The sequence below is a fragment of the Haemorhous mexicanus genome, chromosome 17, assembly GCF_027477595.1.
Source record: "Haemorhous mexicanus isolate bHaeMex1 chromosome 17, bHaeMex1.pri, whole genome shotgun sequence".
Classification (NCBI taxonomy): Eukaryota; Metazoa; Chordata; class Aves; order Passeriformes; family Fringillidae; genus Haemorhous; species Haemorhous mexicanus.
This window is the reverse complement of record NC_082357.1, coordinates 12,524,815-12,542,312: the sequence shown is the minus strand read 5'-3', so window position 1 is coordinate 12,542,312 and position 17,498 is coordinate 12,524,815. Positions and strand designations below refer to the sequence as shown.

The following is a 17,498-nucleotide window of genomic DNA, read 5'->3' as shown; positions in this document are numbered from 1 at the left end:
CCCACTGGGAATATTCCTGGAGAGCAGGCAGAGGGGTTTCCTGCAGGATTTAGCTGCAGGGCTGGGAGCTTCTGCAGTGTGAGCCTAATGGCAGCTGCTGGGGTGTATTTGGGAGTTTGGGTGCTTGTATCTGCAGGCTCTTTTTCACCCAGTAGTGACATTTCCTTTTGTGCTATAAACCATGGTGACCAAGGCCAAGATAGGAATTGCTTTGGTCATGTGGTTTCTGTTTTGGTTTGTGGTTTGGGGGTTTTTTTGGGTTTTTTCCATCCTCTCAGGTCTTTACTGTGAGAATGTGAGAAGCCATTCATTTCTTTTTAATGTGTCCAGAACAAAAAGTCTGACACAAGGTTAGATACTCTTTTGACTTCTTGCAGCTTGGCATGCTTGATGTCATTGTGGGTAAAGATGGGACAAATAAGGCTTGTCAGGGGAAAAAAATTATATTTTTGTCACGGGCAGAGCAGATGGATAGTGACAAGCAGATCTGCCAAGGCCATCGTGTGTCTTTATCAGTTCTTAGAGCAAAATTGACATTGTTGTTATAGAAAATATGTTCATGATCCATCACCAGAATATCAATTGAGATTGTTGTTATTGATGAATTAATATTATTATTGATGTTTCCTGCCATGTTAAAAGACTTTCTGGTGTTTTAATAGCTCTCTTTAAAAGAAAAAATAAATGTCAGCATTAATGGGAAGTTGTGGTTCCTGAGAGGGAAGTAAGGCTCTTGCAAATATAGACAAAAACCTTAGTGCTGTGTCCGTAGCTATTTTTAGCTGTGTGCACAGGGAATTGTATGGAACACTTCCATTAATACTTCAAATACTGAGAGCCTCTGAAGCCTTGGTTGTGGGAAGACTCTGGAAAATGTTTTAAAGACCCTTTCTTTTATATTCATTCACCATTCTCTAGGTGAGAGTGAGGGGGAATTGGGGGATATTTGCAATAGCACATGGGTCACCCCTCTGAGAATTAACTATGGGGTTTGCTGTTTTTCTTTTAAGCAGCCCCTGGAATTGGTTAAGTTCTGCCTGCCAGGACAGGCAGTGAGCTGGAGCACTGCAGAGGGAACAGCCTGCTCCTTGGGGCAGGAGAGCTTTGTTGCTGCCCTCTCCCCATGCAAGGAGCTGATGGCTTCAGAGCCTCCCAGGCAGTCAGCTGTGTGCTCTGGCCAGTGTGCAGGGGAGGCACCAGTTATTCACACTAATTGTCGAGTCAGAGTAGACAAACTGTGCCTTCAATGTCTTAATTTTTGTACAGAAATGCTCAGTACAGCAGTGATGTAATCAGGAGCTGGGCTGTACATCAGCCCCTGAGGCACTGGGAGATTCTGTGGCAGCATTTGGCTGAAGCCAAGTGAATTGAGAGATGGGGCAGCAGAAAACTGACATAATATGAGAAGTAGGTGACTTTGAAGTGACATATTCAATGGAATCTACAGCAATGGGCTGTATTTTGTCAGAGTTCTTCAGTGCACTTTAACAGAGATTTCCTGAATCCTGAAGCACAATGTTTCCAACTGATTTCTCTTTAGGATGCAATGGCAGAGTAGAGGCAGCCCCAAAAGCATGTTTCTAGGCAATTTGCTCTCTCAGCACATATGGCAGAGCCCTGAAATGCAGGGATGCTTGTGCCTGGCATTGCTGTAAATCACTTTGCACTTGAGGAAATACCGAGTGTCAAATCAAGCCCAGCTTATACAATTGGCTGTAACACAAAAATGAGCTCTTCTCTTTGCAAACTACTGTTTGAATATGAGCTTACACAAGAGACTCTGAATGTTGCCCATTCTGCAAGGATGATTTTTTTTTTTTCCCAGAGCTGTGAAATTCTCATATTTCATCAGTGAAATCCATTGAGGCTTGACCAGTGCTGGTGAGATGTACAAAGGCAATAACCACAGTGTTCAAAGTGCCAGCCTGGGAAATCTTGTTACAATTTAATGCATGTAATTGGGACTAGGCAGCCACTCTGCCAAATTACTTTTGAGCTCTGCATGGGTATTTCCTAGCTTGCAGAACTCCTGTGAAACTCAATTATTTCTGGGAAGTTACATGCTTTTTGTTTTCTTTTCTGGATCTGGATGGGACATACCGCTCTAACCCACAAATTTTTTTACAAAACAAGGGATTGACAGTAAAGCTACAAAGCAGAAACTCATGTTTTGCTGTTGTTGAGCCTTAATTTTTTGTATTTGCACACTATTAGTGCTGAAAGCCAAGTGATCAGTATCTTAACAATATTATATTCTTTATTTTGAAGCTAATTGTGAAGCTGTGGATGGTAAATTGGCTTCTCTGAATCAGAGCTAGTAAGGAATGAAAATGCTGTATTTTATATGTATAACACAATAATAGTCAATGATAACCTGGTTTTGTTATGTTGTTATTCTGAAAGAGTGGCTTATCTAACACAAGATGTCATATTAACCCAAAAGATCTCTAACTTGCTCTGGACTCACATGGAACGGAGAGTTAGGAAGATCTTTCTCAGTTAAATATCTGAGCAAGGTTTTGAGCCAGTGTCACAGCAATTAAGTGCCAGAGATCCAGATTTGAGTTCTAGTTCTGTTTCAAATCCCAGGACCTCCAAAGTTTATGGTCAGGTTATGGAGTCTGACTCATCTTTGTACAGCAGGGGAAGTTAATTGCTTGTTTAAGTGTAATGCTGCAAAGCCTGGTGGCTGCTCTGCAGCAGGAAGGATTAGCAGCTGGAGTCCCTGGCTTCTAATCCTGTCTCTGTGCCCAAATAGAAACACTTTTTTCAGAGCAAGATCTCAAGTAAGAGCCCTCAAACAGAAATGGTATTTGGTTAAAGGAGTTGGTTAGTGAGCTATAGTTTAGGTTTTATTAAAAATGGAGAGATAGCAAAGCAAACTGCAGGTGGAAACCTTCATGCAAAATTCTGTGAGTACTGGCTAAGGCTGTAGAGTTTGGCAGTTTGCATCTGCAGAAGTTCAATCCTCAGTCTTAAAATTGCAATATTGTAAAAAAGAATGTTTAAATGAGATATGTTAATGGGCCTGCTGCCACCAGAGAGCTCCTGGAGCAGTGCAGGGTTTGGCTGTGCCAGTTTGTCTTGACAGTCAAGGATTCAGCCTGAGCAGGAGGCAGAGTTGGAGATGTTAGCTGCCACCCACAGCAAGGAATGCTCCACTCTCAGTTTTGCTTTAAGTGCCATTGAACAAGAGGTGAGAAGAACTTGCATTTAAAGTAGGCTGGATTCACAACCATTTGGGGAATCACTGCAAATCATTTTGAATTCTTGCAAAACCTGCTCTTGCAAAATCTTTTCTCAGTGACAAGTGCTGTTCTCTGAGGCAAAACCAACCTAAGAAAGCTGTGATGGGTAAAACAGTTATTAGCCATTCTTAAATACCTTCTGCTATTGGAAAGAAATAAGTAGAATCAGAAAGGTCATGAATTAGGACTTTTTTAAAACAGTGCAAGTGGAAAAGTCTTGGAGAACAGCAGATTGTGACTGTACCTACCTGAAGCCTCAACCAAGCATTGAGTGCTAAATGCTGTGTGGGAAAAGAGAAGGATTCTTGCCATGAATTTCTCCTGACCTTAGGTTATGACAAAGTGCAACAGCTGGGTGAAATGTGGCCAGCATGGAATTGGGAGGATAAGTTGGAAAGTAATGAGCAGATCATACATAATAAATAAGTGGATAACAAGAAATTGATATGCCTAGCATATGGGAGCTGAGATGGATCTGAATAAAGAGAGCTGTGCTGCTGGCTGTCCTGCTCTTTGTGTAGTAAATTCCCAGGACTCAACAATTTTTTTAATTTTTACATTATTTAAAGATCAAAAACTTGGGGCAAAATCACCTCCAAGGTCTGTAAGATGTGCAATTAATGCACTTCATTAATGCTTTGCCTCTGTGGGTACCAAAAGGCTGAAATTCAGACTTAGTGTGGACCTACCTTTAATTTACAGATTCTTGAAGGCAGATTAAAAAGTCTGGTACTATGTAAGGCTTCCTGTAGGAGTTTGTGCTGCTGGTCCTTGGAAGCCTATACATACTGACTGTGGTTTTGGTGTGGTTAAGATAAATAAGAGAAAGAACTTCATATTTACAGCTCCCATTATGAAAATTCATTGCAACCATTTGCCTCTTGCCTAGTGATTGCCATTTTTCTGGTTGAAATATTTCTTTTTTCTTATATGTATTTTACTAAGTACAGACCTTCTTTTTTTTCTTTATCTCTTAGTAACTGAGCCCCTTAGAGAACTGTCTGGGTGTCCCAAAAGGTTTTTCACTCATCCTTACCTTTCTGTGTGCATATGGAAGTTGTTATTATTTGCTGTCTTACCTTCAACAGCAGCACTGAAACACTAAATCTAATGTTCTTAGGCTGGAAAAGTCCTTTTGGCTCCCAGCTCTGGAGAATAAATGCCACCTTGGTTCTGGAAAGAAGCTTTAATTTTATTATACATAAAATAATTAGAAAAAACACTCGGTATATTTGTCTTTGCAGAATTGTTGTTCTAAGCCCTAATTAGTGCTACTCTAAATCTTGCAGGACTGTATTGAATATGAGGATTTGTTCAGAGCAAGTACAGCTGTAATTAATCTTTGCATTCCCATCAAGAAATGCTGGCACATGCTGTGAGAAACAAGGAAGGAAACTTTCAGTTCAGGCTGTCTGAGCCAGTACCCAACTGCAGCTACAAACCACTGGAGTAATCTCTTTATCCCTTTCTAGTGTGCAGGGAAGGTCTGGGCAGAGACAAATCCAGCCCAGTGAGCAGCCTTTAGCTTTGATTATGCTGTTTAATTTCATACTCAGAAAGTTTCTAATGGACCTCAATCATTCAGGAGACCAAAATTGGCAACTGTTATCAGCTTAGAGATTCCCAGTGATGAAAATGTGTTCCAGAAATCTGAGAAGTTAGGCACATTTAAAGGTGCACCCTTTGAATGACAGAGGGAGTCTAATGAAGAGTTCCTTCTGAAATTTGATGGAAGCAGGAGAGAACTCACATATTCAGTAATGAGCATCTGCATAGGTTAAAGTCATGGTAGTACAAGAAAAACTTTCATTTGATTTGCTACAAAAATACTTCATTATGCAGAGACATTTATATTAATGTTTATATGCCTAAAAACAAAGAATACTGTTTCTAGTGGAAAGGCTCCACTTGTCAGACTGGTTTCATCCATTCAGTCTCAAAGATACAATTGAAAAGGAGACATTTATATTTTTGTTCCCATGATAGGGGAGTTCAAAGTTCTTGGTGTATGAAAGCTACATGCACTACTTGAAGATCAGCAAGGACTGGCTTAGCTGTGTGAAGGAAAAGAGAGAGCTCCTGCTGCTTGCTGTGTGCTGTATTAGCAGTTTGCTGACCCTGTGGTTGGTTTCAGGAAACTGGGGGGGGGAAAAACAGGCACTGGCCAAGAAGAGGTGACTGCTTTTGTTAAGCCTGTCTCCCTGACATGGCTTTCTCTGCTCAGAGCAGCAGTGCTGACAGTGCACTTCAGAAAGTTCCAGTTCTACAAGTCAGCCTTTTGTACCTCATTTATATGTTCTTTGTAGTGATTCAGCTTGCTTTTGGTACCCATTCAGCTTTTTATTGGTACCAAACCTTGCACTTTTCACCTAGAACTGGGACAGCAAGCAAGGGTGTTTTCAGTGCCTTTAAAAATGTTCTAAAAGGTTCCCTTGAGAAAAAAACAGGAAGAGGTTAAGGCTTGGATTTTTCAAAGGGGCCACTGAATTTAATAGGATAATGGGTAATGAATGCTTTCAGGCTTTCCTGAATATCCTAGTTTATTGTAAGCTGTGTAGGATCAAGAACAAGTAACGTGAACAGATGAACAAATAAGCAAATCATTAAAAACTAGGTCTGTTTTTATGAGAGAGTGTTATTGGCATATCTTCTGTATTTTTATACTTAGCAGATACCTGGAGTTGTTCTTTACTTATCACAGTGACAGTGAATTATGTTTAATGAGTCTCTGTTCTTGAAAAGATGGCACCTGACAGAAAGCTGAAGAGGAAAATGCAGGTAGGATGGTTAGGCAGCAGTAACCTGCCCAGGTAGTGATGTTGTACCCTTGCTACCTGTCCAAATCCTGACCTTTTTGCAATGACTTTTCAAAGAGATTGTAATGTCTTTAACCTGCTTTTCTTCTGTTTCCCCTCCTGTTCCTGCTGTCTCCCAAGCAAGCCTGGCTTGCCTTAAATCATGGAGAGCTTCACTGAATGCAAACCACTCTTGGCTTCAGCTTACCTTGGGCTGTAGCTCTGGACAGTGATGCCAGTGAGCAATAGGAAATGGTGATTTGGGGAGTTGTGCTTTGCACTGAGCTCTTGGTTCTGCTGGCTGGGTTTTTTGGAAGCTGCTCTTGGAGAAGGGGCAGATGCAGCCTGGGAGTGACTCAGCACAGCTGAGGGGGTGACACTCTGTGCTGCTGGAGAAGGAACAAGCCATGGGCATCACAAGTAGGCACCAATTGCCTTAACCTGGTGCTTGCCAAGGAGTGATGACAGTGTCTTTATCTCGCTGATCCTTCTCCTGAGCAATGGTTCTTTTGGTTCCTTTCCTGATGCCAAACTAAGGTGCCTGTACCTCAGAGTAGTTTTGTCAGTGTTTGTGTTCTGAGTTACCTGAAGTGGTCACAGACTGTTCAAATCCAGGCTCTGTTTCACAGGTATTGAGTGTGGAAGAAGAAAAGGAGGTGAGCAGAGGAAGGGAAGAAACAGTGTTTAACTCTTGACTTCTGGATTTATGTGCAGTGGTGGCTGTGCAACAGGGGAGGGTTTCATAGACAGATGACTTAAGATACATCTGCATGTGATGCTGTTCCAGGAAATATCTCAGTGCTACAAACCAAGCAGCTGATAAGCAAACACTGGTGGAGGGAGCAGAGCTGTTGAGTGCCCTTCCCAAAGGAGAAGGGTAAGGTTAGCTCAGTGTTTCACTTCTCCTTTCTCAGCTGCACTGCTGGGAAAGCTTCTGTCACAAAGGCAGAAGGCAGCGTGGTCCCCACCTTCTCTAGTTTGCAGCTACACCTAAAGCAGCTCTGAGGAGTAAACCTGTTTCTCTCAATTATTGACTCAGGATTTGGGGGAGGGCAGGAAAACTTCTTGGAAACATCATGCAAGATTTTCTGTTTGAGAAAGTGGAAAACATGTTGCTCTGAGAAGTAATTTATTGACACCTTTCAAATGTCTCCTCTGTATACAACACAGATTCCTGCAGTCAGACTGAGGCAGACTTGTGCTTCACTTGGCTTTGCTCCTGAACAAACTGTTGCTGTTTGTCCTTAGAAGGTCTGCTCTCCACCCCACCCCCAAAGCTCTTAATTTGCCTTGCTTTCCTTGATACTCCCTTAATTCTACTTTGGAAAACTCAGTAGAATCTCCAACTGAAAAAGCACTGGTTTATTGATGGAACTCTTTCCCATTTAATTCCACCTCTGGATTCAAGGCTTTGATCCATGTGGTTTCAGTCTGGTCAGAGTACAGTAGTGAATCAGTCATGGTGTTGGATGTGGGCAGGAGACAAAAGAATACCTACTGTAGTCTCTCTTTCTGTCCTTTCTTCCAGCCCAGCACATGCATTCCTGCTTGCAGGGAGTTCAGCTGGCCATCCACGTGGCTGGACTGCTGCCCTCTCTCCAGTTCAGGAGGATGTGACCGAGGCTTTAATTAGGGTGTTTTTAATAGGCTAGTCTGCTCAACAGCTTGGAAAAGTTTGTTAAACTCACTTCATTTTCCACCATGGCTTGATTAATTTCTGTGTGTATCTGAGGCCTTAAGGATAGAAGCTGCCACCTATTTATACTCACAGATTTCATCTTTAGATTTGTTTTCAGACCTGAAAGAGAAGGAATTCTGAAGTTATGTTGAAAGTAGTCCAGGTTGCATGAAATCTTCATACTGAAGTGTCAGTAGGGTGGAGGTTTAAGTGCAGATTTGAAGAATTCCTCCTCCTCATGCCAAAACAGATGTCACAAAGGGAGAGAATATTTGGAATAGTTGATATGTTTTGATGTGAATAGATAAAAAACCTTGCAAGGTAATGCAGGATGAGAATTCCCACTGATTGGAAAGGCACTGGGGAGGCAGGCAGAAGCTACACCTCAGGACTGGTCAATTCTAAGTCTTTTAGAATTAACAAATACCAAACTTCTATTGAAAAAGGAGAGTTTTGTTTCTGGGGCAAATGACTTTTGAGAATCAGTTGTGAAGCTGCCTTGAGGAGTCCCTCAGACCTGCAAGCCTTGTGTTGTCTGTGGTTGAGTCTGCCAAGCACTGAGGTAATGGGCATGGGGCACAACTTCAGAGTAATGGAAGCAAGGTGGAATTTAATTGCTTTCTGCACTCTATTCTCTACACTCTTGATTTTATAGGAATCAAACTGTTAAATAGCACACCTGAGTGCAGCTAAGACTTAGGTTGCATTTTAGCTGAGTTTTACCTAAAACCTTTCTTTCAGATACTGAGCAGCTTTCTGAGTTTTGCAAGGCCATCCTTTTATTCTGCCCATCTAAAAACATCTCAGTTGTGCACATACAGAAAATGAAAATCTTATTTGAAACAAAATTTTAAAGAAATATGAAGGATGAATGGCACTTTGCAATCCTTATAGTCACCATTTAACAACAGACAAATTTCAGTATGACCTGTCTGAGCTGATATTCCCAGAAAGTGGAGCATTAGGACACTGCAGCAAATCTTTGGTGTGTAAGTGGAGCAGGAAGCATCGTTCTGCGAGACACTCAAGGTTATGCCTCTTGTAAGTGCATCCAAGTTGCTGAGCTTTCCAGCTGGCCACCTGCCATGGAAAAGTCCAAGCTCAACATTCTCTCATGGCTGGTGTTAGCTGCTTTTTCAGCCCACAAGATCTAAGATATTTATTTCCCATCCCTTGATCTGATAAGATTTGAAAGGGAAACTCGCTGGTAAACTTGTGATTTAGTCTTGATCAGATAGTCAGTACTGCTGACTAGATTAATTCAGGAGGTTTTTTTTTTTTTTTTTTTTGTCACTGTCTGTTCTAGTTCTGCAGATGTCTCCTGTAAACAAAGCAAGTTTCAGGTTTGCATTCTGACCTGCTGGGAGCAAAGCATGGGCCTGGGGTCAGGGAATAATGGGATTGTGCATCATTCCAGGGGATGCAGAAACATCCAGTTCCTTCTAAATTCTGCCCTGTTGGTTGAAAATACCCATTTTTCTGTGTCTGCTGCCCACTGAGAATAAATGGGATAATTTGCTGGTGATGGGCCAGAATCTTGGCTCCATCCCTCCTTGTGCAGCTCAGGACTTTGTTCTAGCTGTGGCAGGAGTGCTGGGTCAGTTGCTTTTGGGGTGTTGAGCTGGCTGTGCCTGGAGTGAGAAGCTGAGCCTGGCGCGCGCTCGCTCGGCTCCATGGAGAACCTCCGGAGTGGAGATGAAAGGGCTCTGGCAGCACTTGCAGACAATGAATTCCCTTGGACAGCTGGCAGGGAAACAGGAAGGAATCCTTCCATGGGATGCTTAGGAGCAGGTCTGGCAGCCACTCGTGCCAGGTCTGAGCCGGGCTCGCTGCTGATGTTGGATGCAGTCGTTGGACTATTTTAGTTGTTTAAACATAGCTGTGATTCTTCCACACCAATTTGGTCCATATCCCCTTGCATCCACTCCTCAACTCTTGCTAGCTGCTGGTCAGTGAAGGGTAGGACGTGCTGAATCCCTGATGTGCAGGTCTGTCTGGTTAAGGATTTTTCTAGATTTATTTTTTGGAAAGCTAACATTTAGCACAGTTGTGTTACACTTTGTGTTTTGTTTGTGGCCAGTACTATTTTCTCTGCTGTTTGCACCTGTTTTTCTTCCAGCCACTGCAAATCTGTGAAGCAGAAACAGCAGTGATTAAGACAGTAAGTATGAGTAAAATCAAAATTACAGGGGGCTTTTTGGTTAATGTTTCTTGAAGCTTTTAGTGTAGGATGGAGCCTGCCTTAGTCTATTAACAGAAAATTCCGTTCTTCCTGGAGGCACTGCTGCTGGTGTGCATATTTGAGACAAATGAACAGAATTGTTAACCTAGTCCAAAATCATTTATCTCATCTACATCCTGTTGATGTAGAAATACCTAAGAATTTCAGGAAAAAATGTAACTCTAGTTTTCCCTTGCAGCACGTGGGAGAAAGAATTGCTGTATTAAATTGCTGGAAAAAGCTAACACATGTTAAGAGTTGCCCTTCAGCAAGAACCCTGCTCCTGTATGAGTGTTTCTTAGCTGCAAGGCTGGAGTTGCAGTCACAGCGTTCCACAAATCTTAGTACTGATGTGGAAGCTCTGATTAAGCTAAAGTTTTTCTGAAGAATTAAATAAATATTAATCACCTATTATTTTCCATATGCTGCAAAGCACAGTTAGGCCATGTGTCATGGAGGATGAGTTGATATAAACCCACCCTGTCATGTACAAACAAATTTTTCCATTGCCTATTTGGACTGAGCTGACAAATAATGAATTTTTTAAATATTTTCAGACCTTAACATCTGATACCTACCCTGTGTGAGCAGGCAGGAGAAAGGAGAGGTAATTTTTAGAAGTTTGGAACCATATGGTACTTTTTTTGTAGTTGGCATGTTTGTAGGGTCCAGATAACAGCAACTTGGATAAGCACTGGAGTTGCTGGATGGGAGCCAGGAGCTCAGTCTGTTGTTAAGGAGGAAGTTAAATAACACTGGAGAGTTTTGATAGCTGGAATTCTGTACAGCTTAAATGAGGAGAAGTGGTTGGTCTCTGCACTGGAGCTGGTGATTGTATGAAAAATTAATGTTTGTCTTGTGTCAATAAACTTCGATGCCCAGACAGGATGTAGAATATCTGTAGAACAGAATTGCAGTGTCCAATGGGCATCAGCATTTCAGGGCAATTTAGGTTACTTCAGCATCCTCTGGGGGAATTCTTAACAAGCACAGGCTTGCTCACCTCCTTGGAAAATAATACTGAATTCATCAGCTGTCAGAGAGGAGAGAACACATTTCTGGCTGCAGTAAATCCATGCCCTGTTAGCAGTGAGGCTGAATAGAAGGGCAGATTTAGCAGTAATCTCTTGAAGGAGCCTGCAGGCTTGGGGAGGGGGAGTTGTTTGTTTGTAGCTGTCCCTCAGGAGAGTTGTAGCCCTGGGGCAGAAGCAGGGTGCAGAGCCTGAGCCCCTTCACTTCCAAGGATTTGTGTTGTGGTGGCAGGGTGTCAACCTGCTGCTTGTGTCCTGTGCCTCTCACTAAGGAAAGCATTTTCTGCATCACTTTTTGATGGTGAGGTTTGGGTTCTAATTTCAGTATCCAAAAACTTGGCTGATCTAAGTCCTGAACAGTTTCAAGTACTGGGCTCCTGGTTATTTTGTAACCTGGCTTCTCCCTTGGGCCTTTCTAAAGCATCTGAAGTGGTGACATTCAGACCCCTTACAGTCAAGAGATGATTGATATCCCAGGAAACCTGGAAAAGGGGAGATCTCAGTGTTTGCAAACAAAAATTTTGCTTGCAAGTTTGTTTTTTGTCTGTACGTGTCTCAAGCAGCCCTCGTGGAATAGTTCCTTAAATAAAGGCCAGCTTGGGATGAAATTGTCCATGCTTTCAGTCCATCCCATTTATGTATCAAAGATCTCAGAGCTGGGAGATTCCCAAACATCTTTCTAGAGTCTCCTGGATTCCCTCTGTGTTCCTCAGCCCTGCTGCTGAATGTTTTCCAGCTCCTGAGCAGAGGGTGGGTGCCCAACACTGCTGTTCTGTCTGGATCAGTGTTCTCTCACCTTGCAGACCCTGCTGCAGGTTGTGGCAGTTCTTTGCAGCATCTGTTTCTCTGAAGTGTGGGAATTCTGTTAGATCTGTGTTTTGTGTTTCTGTTTGATCTGTGTTAGATGCTCCCTTGAAGTACAACATTTCCTTCCTCTGTGGTTTAATCCATCATCTGAAACAAGCTGAGACTGACAGGTCTACCTTAAATTGTGCACTCTAAATTTAGCAGCCAGAGACAGAATGATCAGGAAGGGCTAAATTAATATTATGTCAAAAAGGCCTTGGGACAAGGAAAGGAAAAAAGCCAGTTTGGAACAGAGGGTCCCCTTTCAAGTCTTCCAGTTCAGAGCAGAATATAGAGGAGCTGCTTTTCAGCAGGAGAAGTTTGAAATGAGCCAGTATTTTAGGGAACTGGACCATGGGATGTGTCACTGTCCTTTATGATCTGATCAAGGCTCACTCTGAATAACTGAGGGTTACAGTGACAGGTTGATAAATTCTGGCCTTACAGAACATGTCTGCTGAGTTTCTGGGGGTATTTTAAAGCTTGCTGTGCATTATTTTCATGCATTTACTGCTTGGGAGCTCTGCCCAAAATGAGGCTATCAATGGCAAAGGAAGTGATGCCAGATTAGTTATAATATTTCTGTGTGGAGATTTCCTATGTGCTCTGAACATACCCTGAAGGGACAGGGATGTTGAGTTCAATCATTATTTTCATGGGGACTTATTTGGAGCTCATGTTAAGATGACATTCACATTGCACAAAGTATGTAGATTAAAAATTCTTTTTTTTCATGGCTTTTGCCCCTTGAGAATGCTGTGGTCAAAATAATCTAGCATATAAAAAGAGTTTTAGAGGACTATTTCAGGAAGCAGGAGTATATGTTTACATTTCAACTTTCCTCCCTTTCTCTTCCACCAGTCAGTTTTTAAACAAATTGCACTATTTTCTCTGGCTTCACCAAACTTTATACTGCAGATAGGCCAGTTTAAAAGAATAACAATTTTTTTTAAAATAATCCAATAGCGATACTGCATTGTGGGCTCATTTGAGGCCTTCTGTTTGTGTTTCTTGATTCCCCCAGTTCCCAGATGTGCAGTGACTCATCCTCCTGAACAATGGGAACAGCATCTCCAACTCCTTCTCTTGGTCCCAGTGGCAGAAGTGTTACTCAGAGGGTCTGGACTGCAGAGGGAGGGGAGCTCAGCAGTGACAGAATGAGTCACCCCAGCTTTGTGGTCACCCTTGTGTGGGGAGCAAGGAGTGGAACACCAATGGTCACTGCTCTACTCTGGGGCACTAAAAAAGGATCATCTGAGCTACATAAAATTCATAACTCAGAGGTCACTGTTCCCTCCCCCACAGCTGTCCCGTAAAACACGGGGTGTGGGTGCAGGAGACACCACTGAAACATCTTGATTTATTATCAGGGAGGATGAAAAGCCATAAAAATAGCCAACTGGTTTGTAACTTTCCAATGTGAAATGTACTAATCGAGCACTAGTTAAAAATAAATTAAATAAGAAATACCAGTGCTTAAATGCTTCACTGACAGACTCTGCTGTGACAGAGCAGGGCTTTCTATCTCAGTATTGTGCTGGTTGAAATTAGTCTTTCATATTTTAAAAGCATTATTTGTGAATATTGTGAGAATATTTTTAAAGGAAATAGTGTACTATTAGGACAATGCAAGACAGTCTTTTTAAATCTGAAAGGCAGAAGCTCAGCAGCCTTCTGTGAGCACCATTGATCTGAGGAAGTTTCTGGAGCTGCCACAGTTTTTCTTGCAACATCAGCCTGTAAAAGATCTGATCTGGATCTTTTTTGTTTGTTTTCTAAGTGAACTCTCCATGATGTGATTATATTTAGGTAGTTACACTTAGTATAAATACACTTATATAAATATACATATATTATAAATAACTTCAGCTTTCATTTCTACTTTGCAAGCATAGCTCGAAATAGATTGTGATGTTATAATATGCTTTCTTTTTCCCCAACAGAACCATTAAAATACTGAAATTGAAGTCATCAATCTGCATAAAGTTATTTTTAGTATCTGATGAATCAATTGCAAATATTTGCTGACACTTCTATAGGAAGTCATGGTCATGGACCTGAAATAACTGGCTGAGATCTGGAGGAGGAGAGCACTTGAACTGCTAAGCCAGCTTTGAATGGAGCTGAATGGCTGGATGGATATTGGGGAAAAACTAAATATTTGCACTGAAAAAGCCAAACCAGCTTCTTTGTGGCCAATGTCATGAAGAGAAAAAATAATTAAACACAAAAGAGGCAGCTGATATTTGTTTTTATAATTACTTGTTTTGAATGGAAAATCTACTTTGATTTAGAAACTGTATGTGTATTTTTATATGCATATGTTTATATACATAAGCATTTGTTTGTATGTGTGTGTAATACCCAAAGCAAGAGACAGCTTTGCATAAATAATAATTTATTTGTGGAATTCAAAAATCCATTGACGTGCAGCTTGATATCACACTCAGTGAATTTGACTTCTAGATGTAATTAATACTGCTGTGTGAATGACTAGGAAAAATGAATATAGAAAGGAATGTTGAGTTAGCATAATGGTTCTAATTAGAAGCACTAATAGCAAACAGTTGTGAAACCTGGAGTTTCCATATTTTCCTTATTTAATACGTTACATGTTACTACTCATCACATCAGATAATGTCCCGTGCCTGTGTGTGCTGCTGCCTGGAGGAGCTGGATGTGCTTCCCAGAACATCCCAGTTTGCTGTGAATCTGACTAAGATGTAGGACAAGGTTATTCCAGAAGCCTTTGGAGCAGGAACTGAGTTCACACTTCCCTAGGACTTAATAAAGAATCGTTAATCAGGGAATCATTAAAGCAGGAGGTTTTGAGTGTGTGCGCTGGGTTTGGCCTTATTGCTCTGGCACGTTTTTGGTGGGTGTTTTTCCTCCCTTCATGTTTGTGTGCTTTAATGTTTTGAGGGTTTTTAAACTTCAAACCCTCTGGAGCTCGTTGAGGATTTGTTGTTTTGGCTGGAAACAGATATTTTGACTTAAGTCCTGGATGCCTTTGGATTCTGTGCTAGAAGAGAATATTCAGATTCCTTCAGATCTGTCACACCGTGCAGATGGTGCTCACACCTGTTCCAGCCACCTGGCTTGGTTACCCAGCTCTCCCAGAGCTTTGCCATTGCTGATTAAAATTTCCCTGAATTAAAATTACGTGGCTTAATTGCAACGTTAATAAGAGCTGGGTAAGAATCTAGAGAAGTCTGTTTTCCTTAAATCACTGCAGAAATGAACGTGTATTTTTTCCATTAATCAGTTGATTTTCTTGCCTCCCCATTAACATGCAGAATGTCAGAGGGATGGATGTGTGGGGTGGGAATTAGGGGAGGCAGAAGCTGTAAATCAGGTGATCCTGCCTGTGTGTCCCTGCATTTCACAGGCACGTGGCTGTTCCCTGCTCAGCCTGGGAGGGGGGACACACAGGCAGGGACTCTTGGAGCAGCTGGGTAGAAAATTGGAAGAATGTCCATCAGAAATGGCCCCTTTGCAGTATTTTTGCACGTCTGAAGGAGCTGTGTGGGATGGAGCAGAACAGATAGAGAAGGGTTTTTTGTAGCTTCAGTGATCTTTTCTTTCTGGGCTCTCCCATCTCCTGAATATGACTAATGCTGTACAGGAAGCCCTTTTCTCTTATTCATGCAGTCTGTGATATCTCTTCTGATCCACAGAGTGCCAAAAAATACAGGAAATTACTTTCACCTTATGAAAATTCATGATTGTAAGGAAGCTCTTAGAGCAATTGTTCTTTGGAAACTTCCCCTCTCCCCCACCCCACCCCCCAAAAAAAGAAGTGGGTTTTTTTCTGCCAGCAATCCATTGTAAATCTTTTGTTGATACATGGTAGTCTTTTGCAAATCCGTGTGTTCTCTCTCCTCTATGAAAAGACACTTCCAGTTTTAAATGTTAGGAAATAATAAGCTCCAGCTCCTTTTGTGTGTGCCTTAGGCTGGGAGTGTGTACTTGTCCAACACTGAATCCTCTGATCTCCAGTCTGATTCCTCACAATGAACTGTTGTGTTCATCTGTTTAGAGTTGTACTGGGGGCAGTAATTCTGTTCTGCTGTCTCAGGGCTATGGTGTAGAGGAGGATGTGTGGTTTAAGAGTTTCTATTGCAGCTGGAGTACTTGGAGGAAGTTCCATTCTGAATTAGTGCCTTGGTGAGGGCACCTACTGTCATTTGGTCATGACTGACAGCCCTGCTCTGGGGTAAGGAATGGGTTTTCCTGCCTAAAATCACTAAAAGGCAGCAGGGTTTTCCACTTTTTTGTTCTCCTGACGTGGCTACAACTGCAAGACACATCCTGAGCACTAAAGAAGACTTACTGAATTACTTTTTCATGAAGGGAAGCATTTGCTGGAGGGTTTCACCCCAGAGTAGTCTGCATCTGTAGGGAAACAGTATTGTTACTTCTTTAAAAGTCTGTGTGGGGCTTCTTGTCCCCACTTAATGCAGAGGGGCCCTTGGTTTGGGTGGGACACACAGACAAGCCTGTTTGATAAAAAACCAAATCCTCTTACACAAGACTAAATTTTCACACAAGAATGAATTTTCCCTGTAAACATTCCTGTTTTCTTCTCCATATAATTGCTAAAGAACTTTTTACAAGATGAGCAAGTCTATTAAGTCTTGAGCCTAGAAGGGGAGCTGTCTGTATAAGAGCAAGTCCTTGAAAATGCTCCTTTTTTCCTTTGTTTGTGACAAGCAAGTCTAGCTTAAATCATCATAAATTGTGGGGGACTTAAATCTTCCACTTTTCTAGGATATGCTTTTGTTCAGTGTTATGAATTTTAAACAAACTACACTGGTTTCTTATAAATGTGTTTCATTTTTTACTCCCACTCAGTGTCAGTTAACTGCATTTATCTTACAAGGGGAAAAAAAGCCAAATTCTTTAAGTCAAAGAACTGACTTTAATAACACTACTCTTTTATTGTAGAGATTTCCTGGATAGATCTGAGCATTTGTGTAAATCTCTTCACAACTTTGGGTTTTCCAGACCTGGTGCTATTGCTTTGTTAGACCTCAGTTCATGCTGGGAAGAAGGCCTTGGTTCTGTTGGGTTTGCTGTCCTAGAAACAAGCTCAGTTCCCATGTGTTTCCTTTTCCACAGGGTGAATCAGTGAAATACTTCCTGGATAACCTGGATCGGATCGGTCAGCTGGTAAGAAACCTTCTCCTTCTGAAGCACAGAGCTCCAAGGGACAGGGAGAGCCTGAGTGTGCTGTGATTAATGGGGTTTGCTTGGGTTTTTTGGTTTGTTTATGAAATAATTACACATTAAATTCAGTGTTCTTTCTGTAGAAACAGTAAACTTCAGCTTGCTGAATCTGAAGCTTAGCATTTGTTTGCTCTTTTTTGACAGACAGCAAATGGAAATTGTATTTGTGCACATATTTTATCAGCCCTTCTGTGCAGTCTCTGGATCTCATTCCCTTTTTCTGATGTTCTGATGGCTGCTGCTACTTAAGGTAGCAGAATGAAACCTTAGCAAAATAAAACCCATTCCTAGCACTTGTAGGATTCAAAATTTGTCATGAAAACATCTGTCAGGACACTTGGAGGAGAAAGAAGTGAGATGATTTTCCTAAATAGTAACAACTATAAGGTTCTAAAGAATAAATTTCTCTACAGCAGTAGATTGGTAGAATCTGTTGCTGTACTTGCTGGT

General features: G+C 41.7%; 1 protein-coding gene across 1 annotated transcript in view; it reads left to right on the top strand.

Annotated features, from left to right (window-relative positions):
• The window catches only part of GNA12 (G protein subunit alpha 12), a 40,572-nt gene that overhangs the window by 15,471 nt on the left and 7,603 nt on the right, over window positions 1-17,498 (top strand). The window contains exon 3 of the mRNA XM_059862223.1: window positions 16,941-16,991. Coding sequence (XP_059718206.1) covers window positions 16,941-16,991 — 51 coding nt within the window. The remainder of the gene's footprint in view (window positions 1-16,940; window positions 16,992-17,498) is intronic.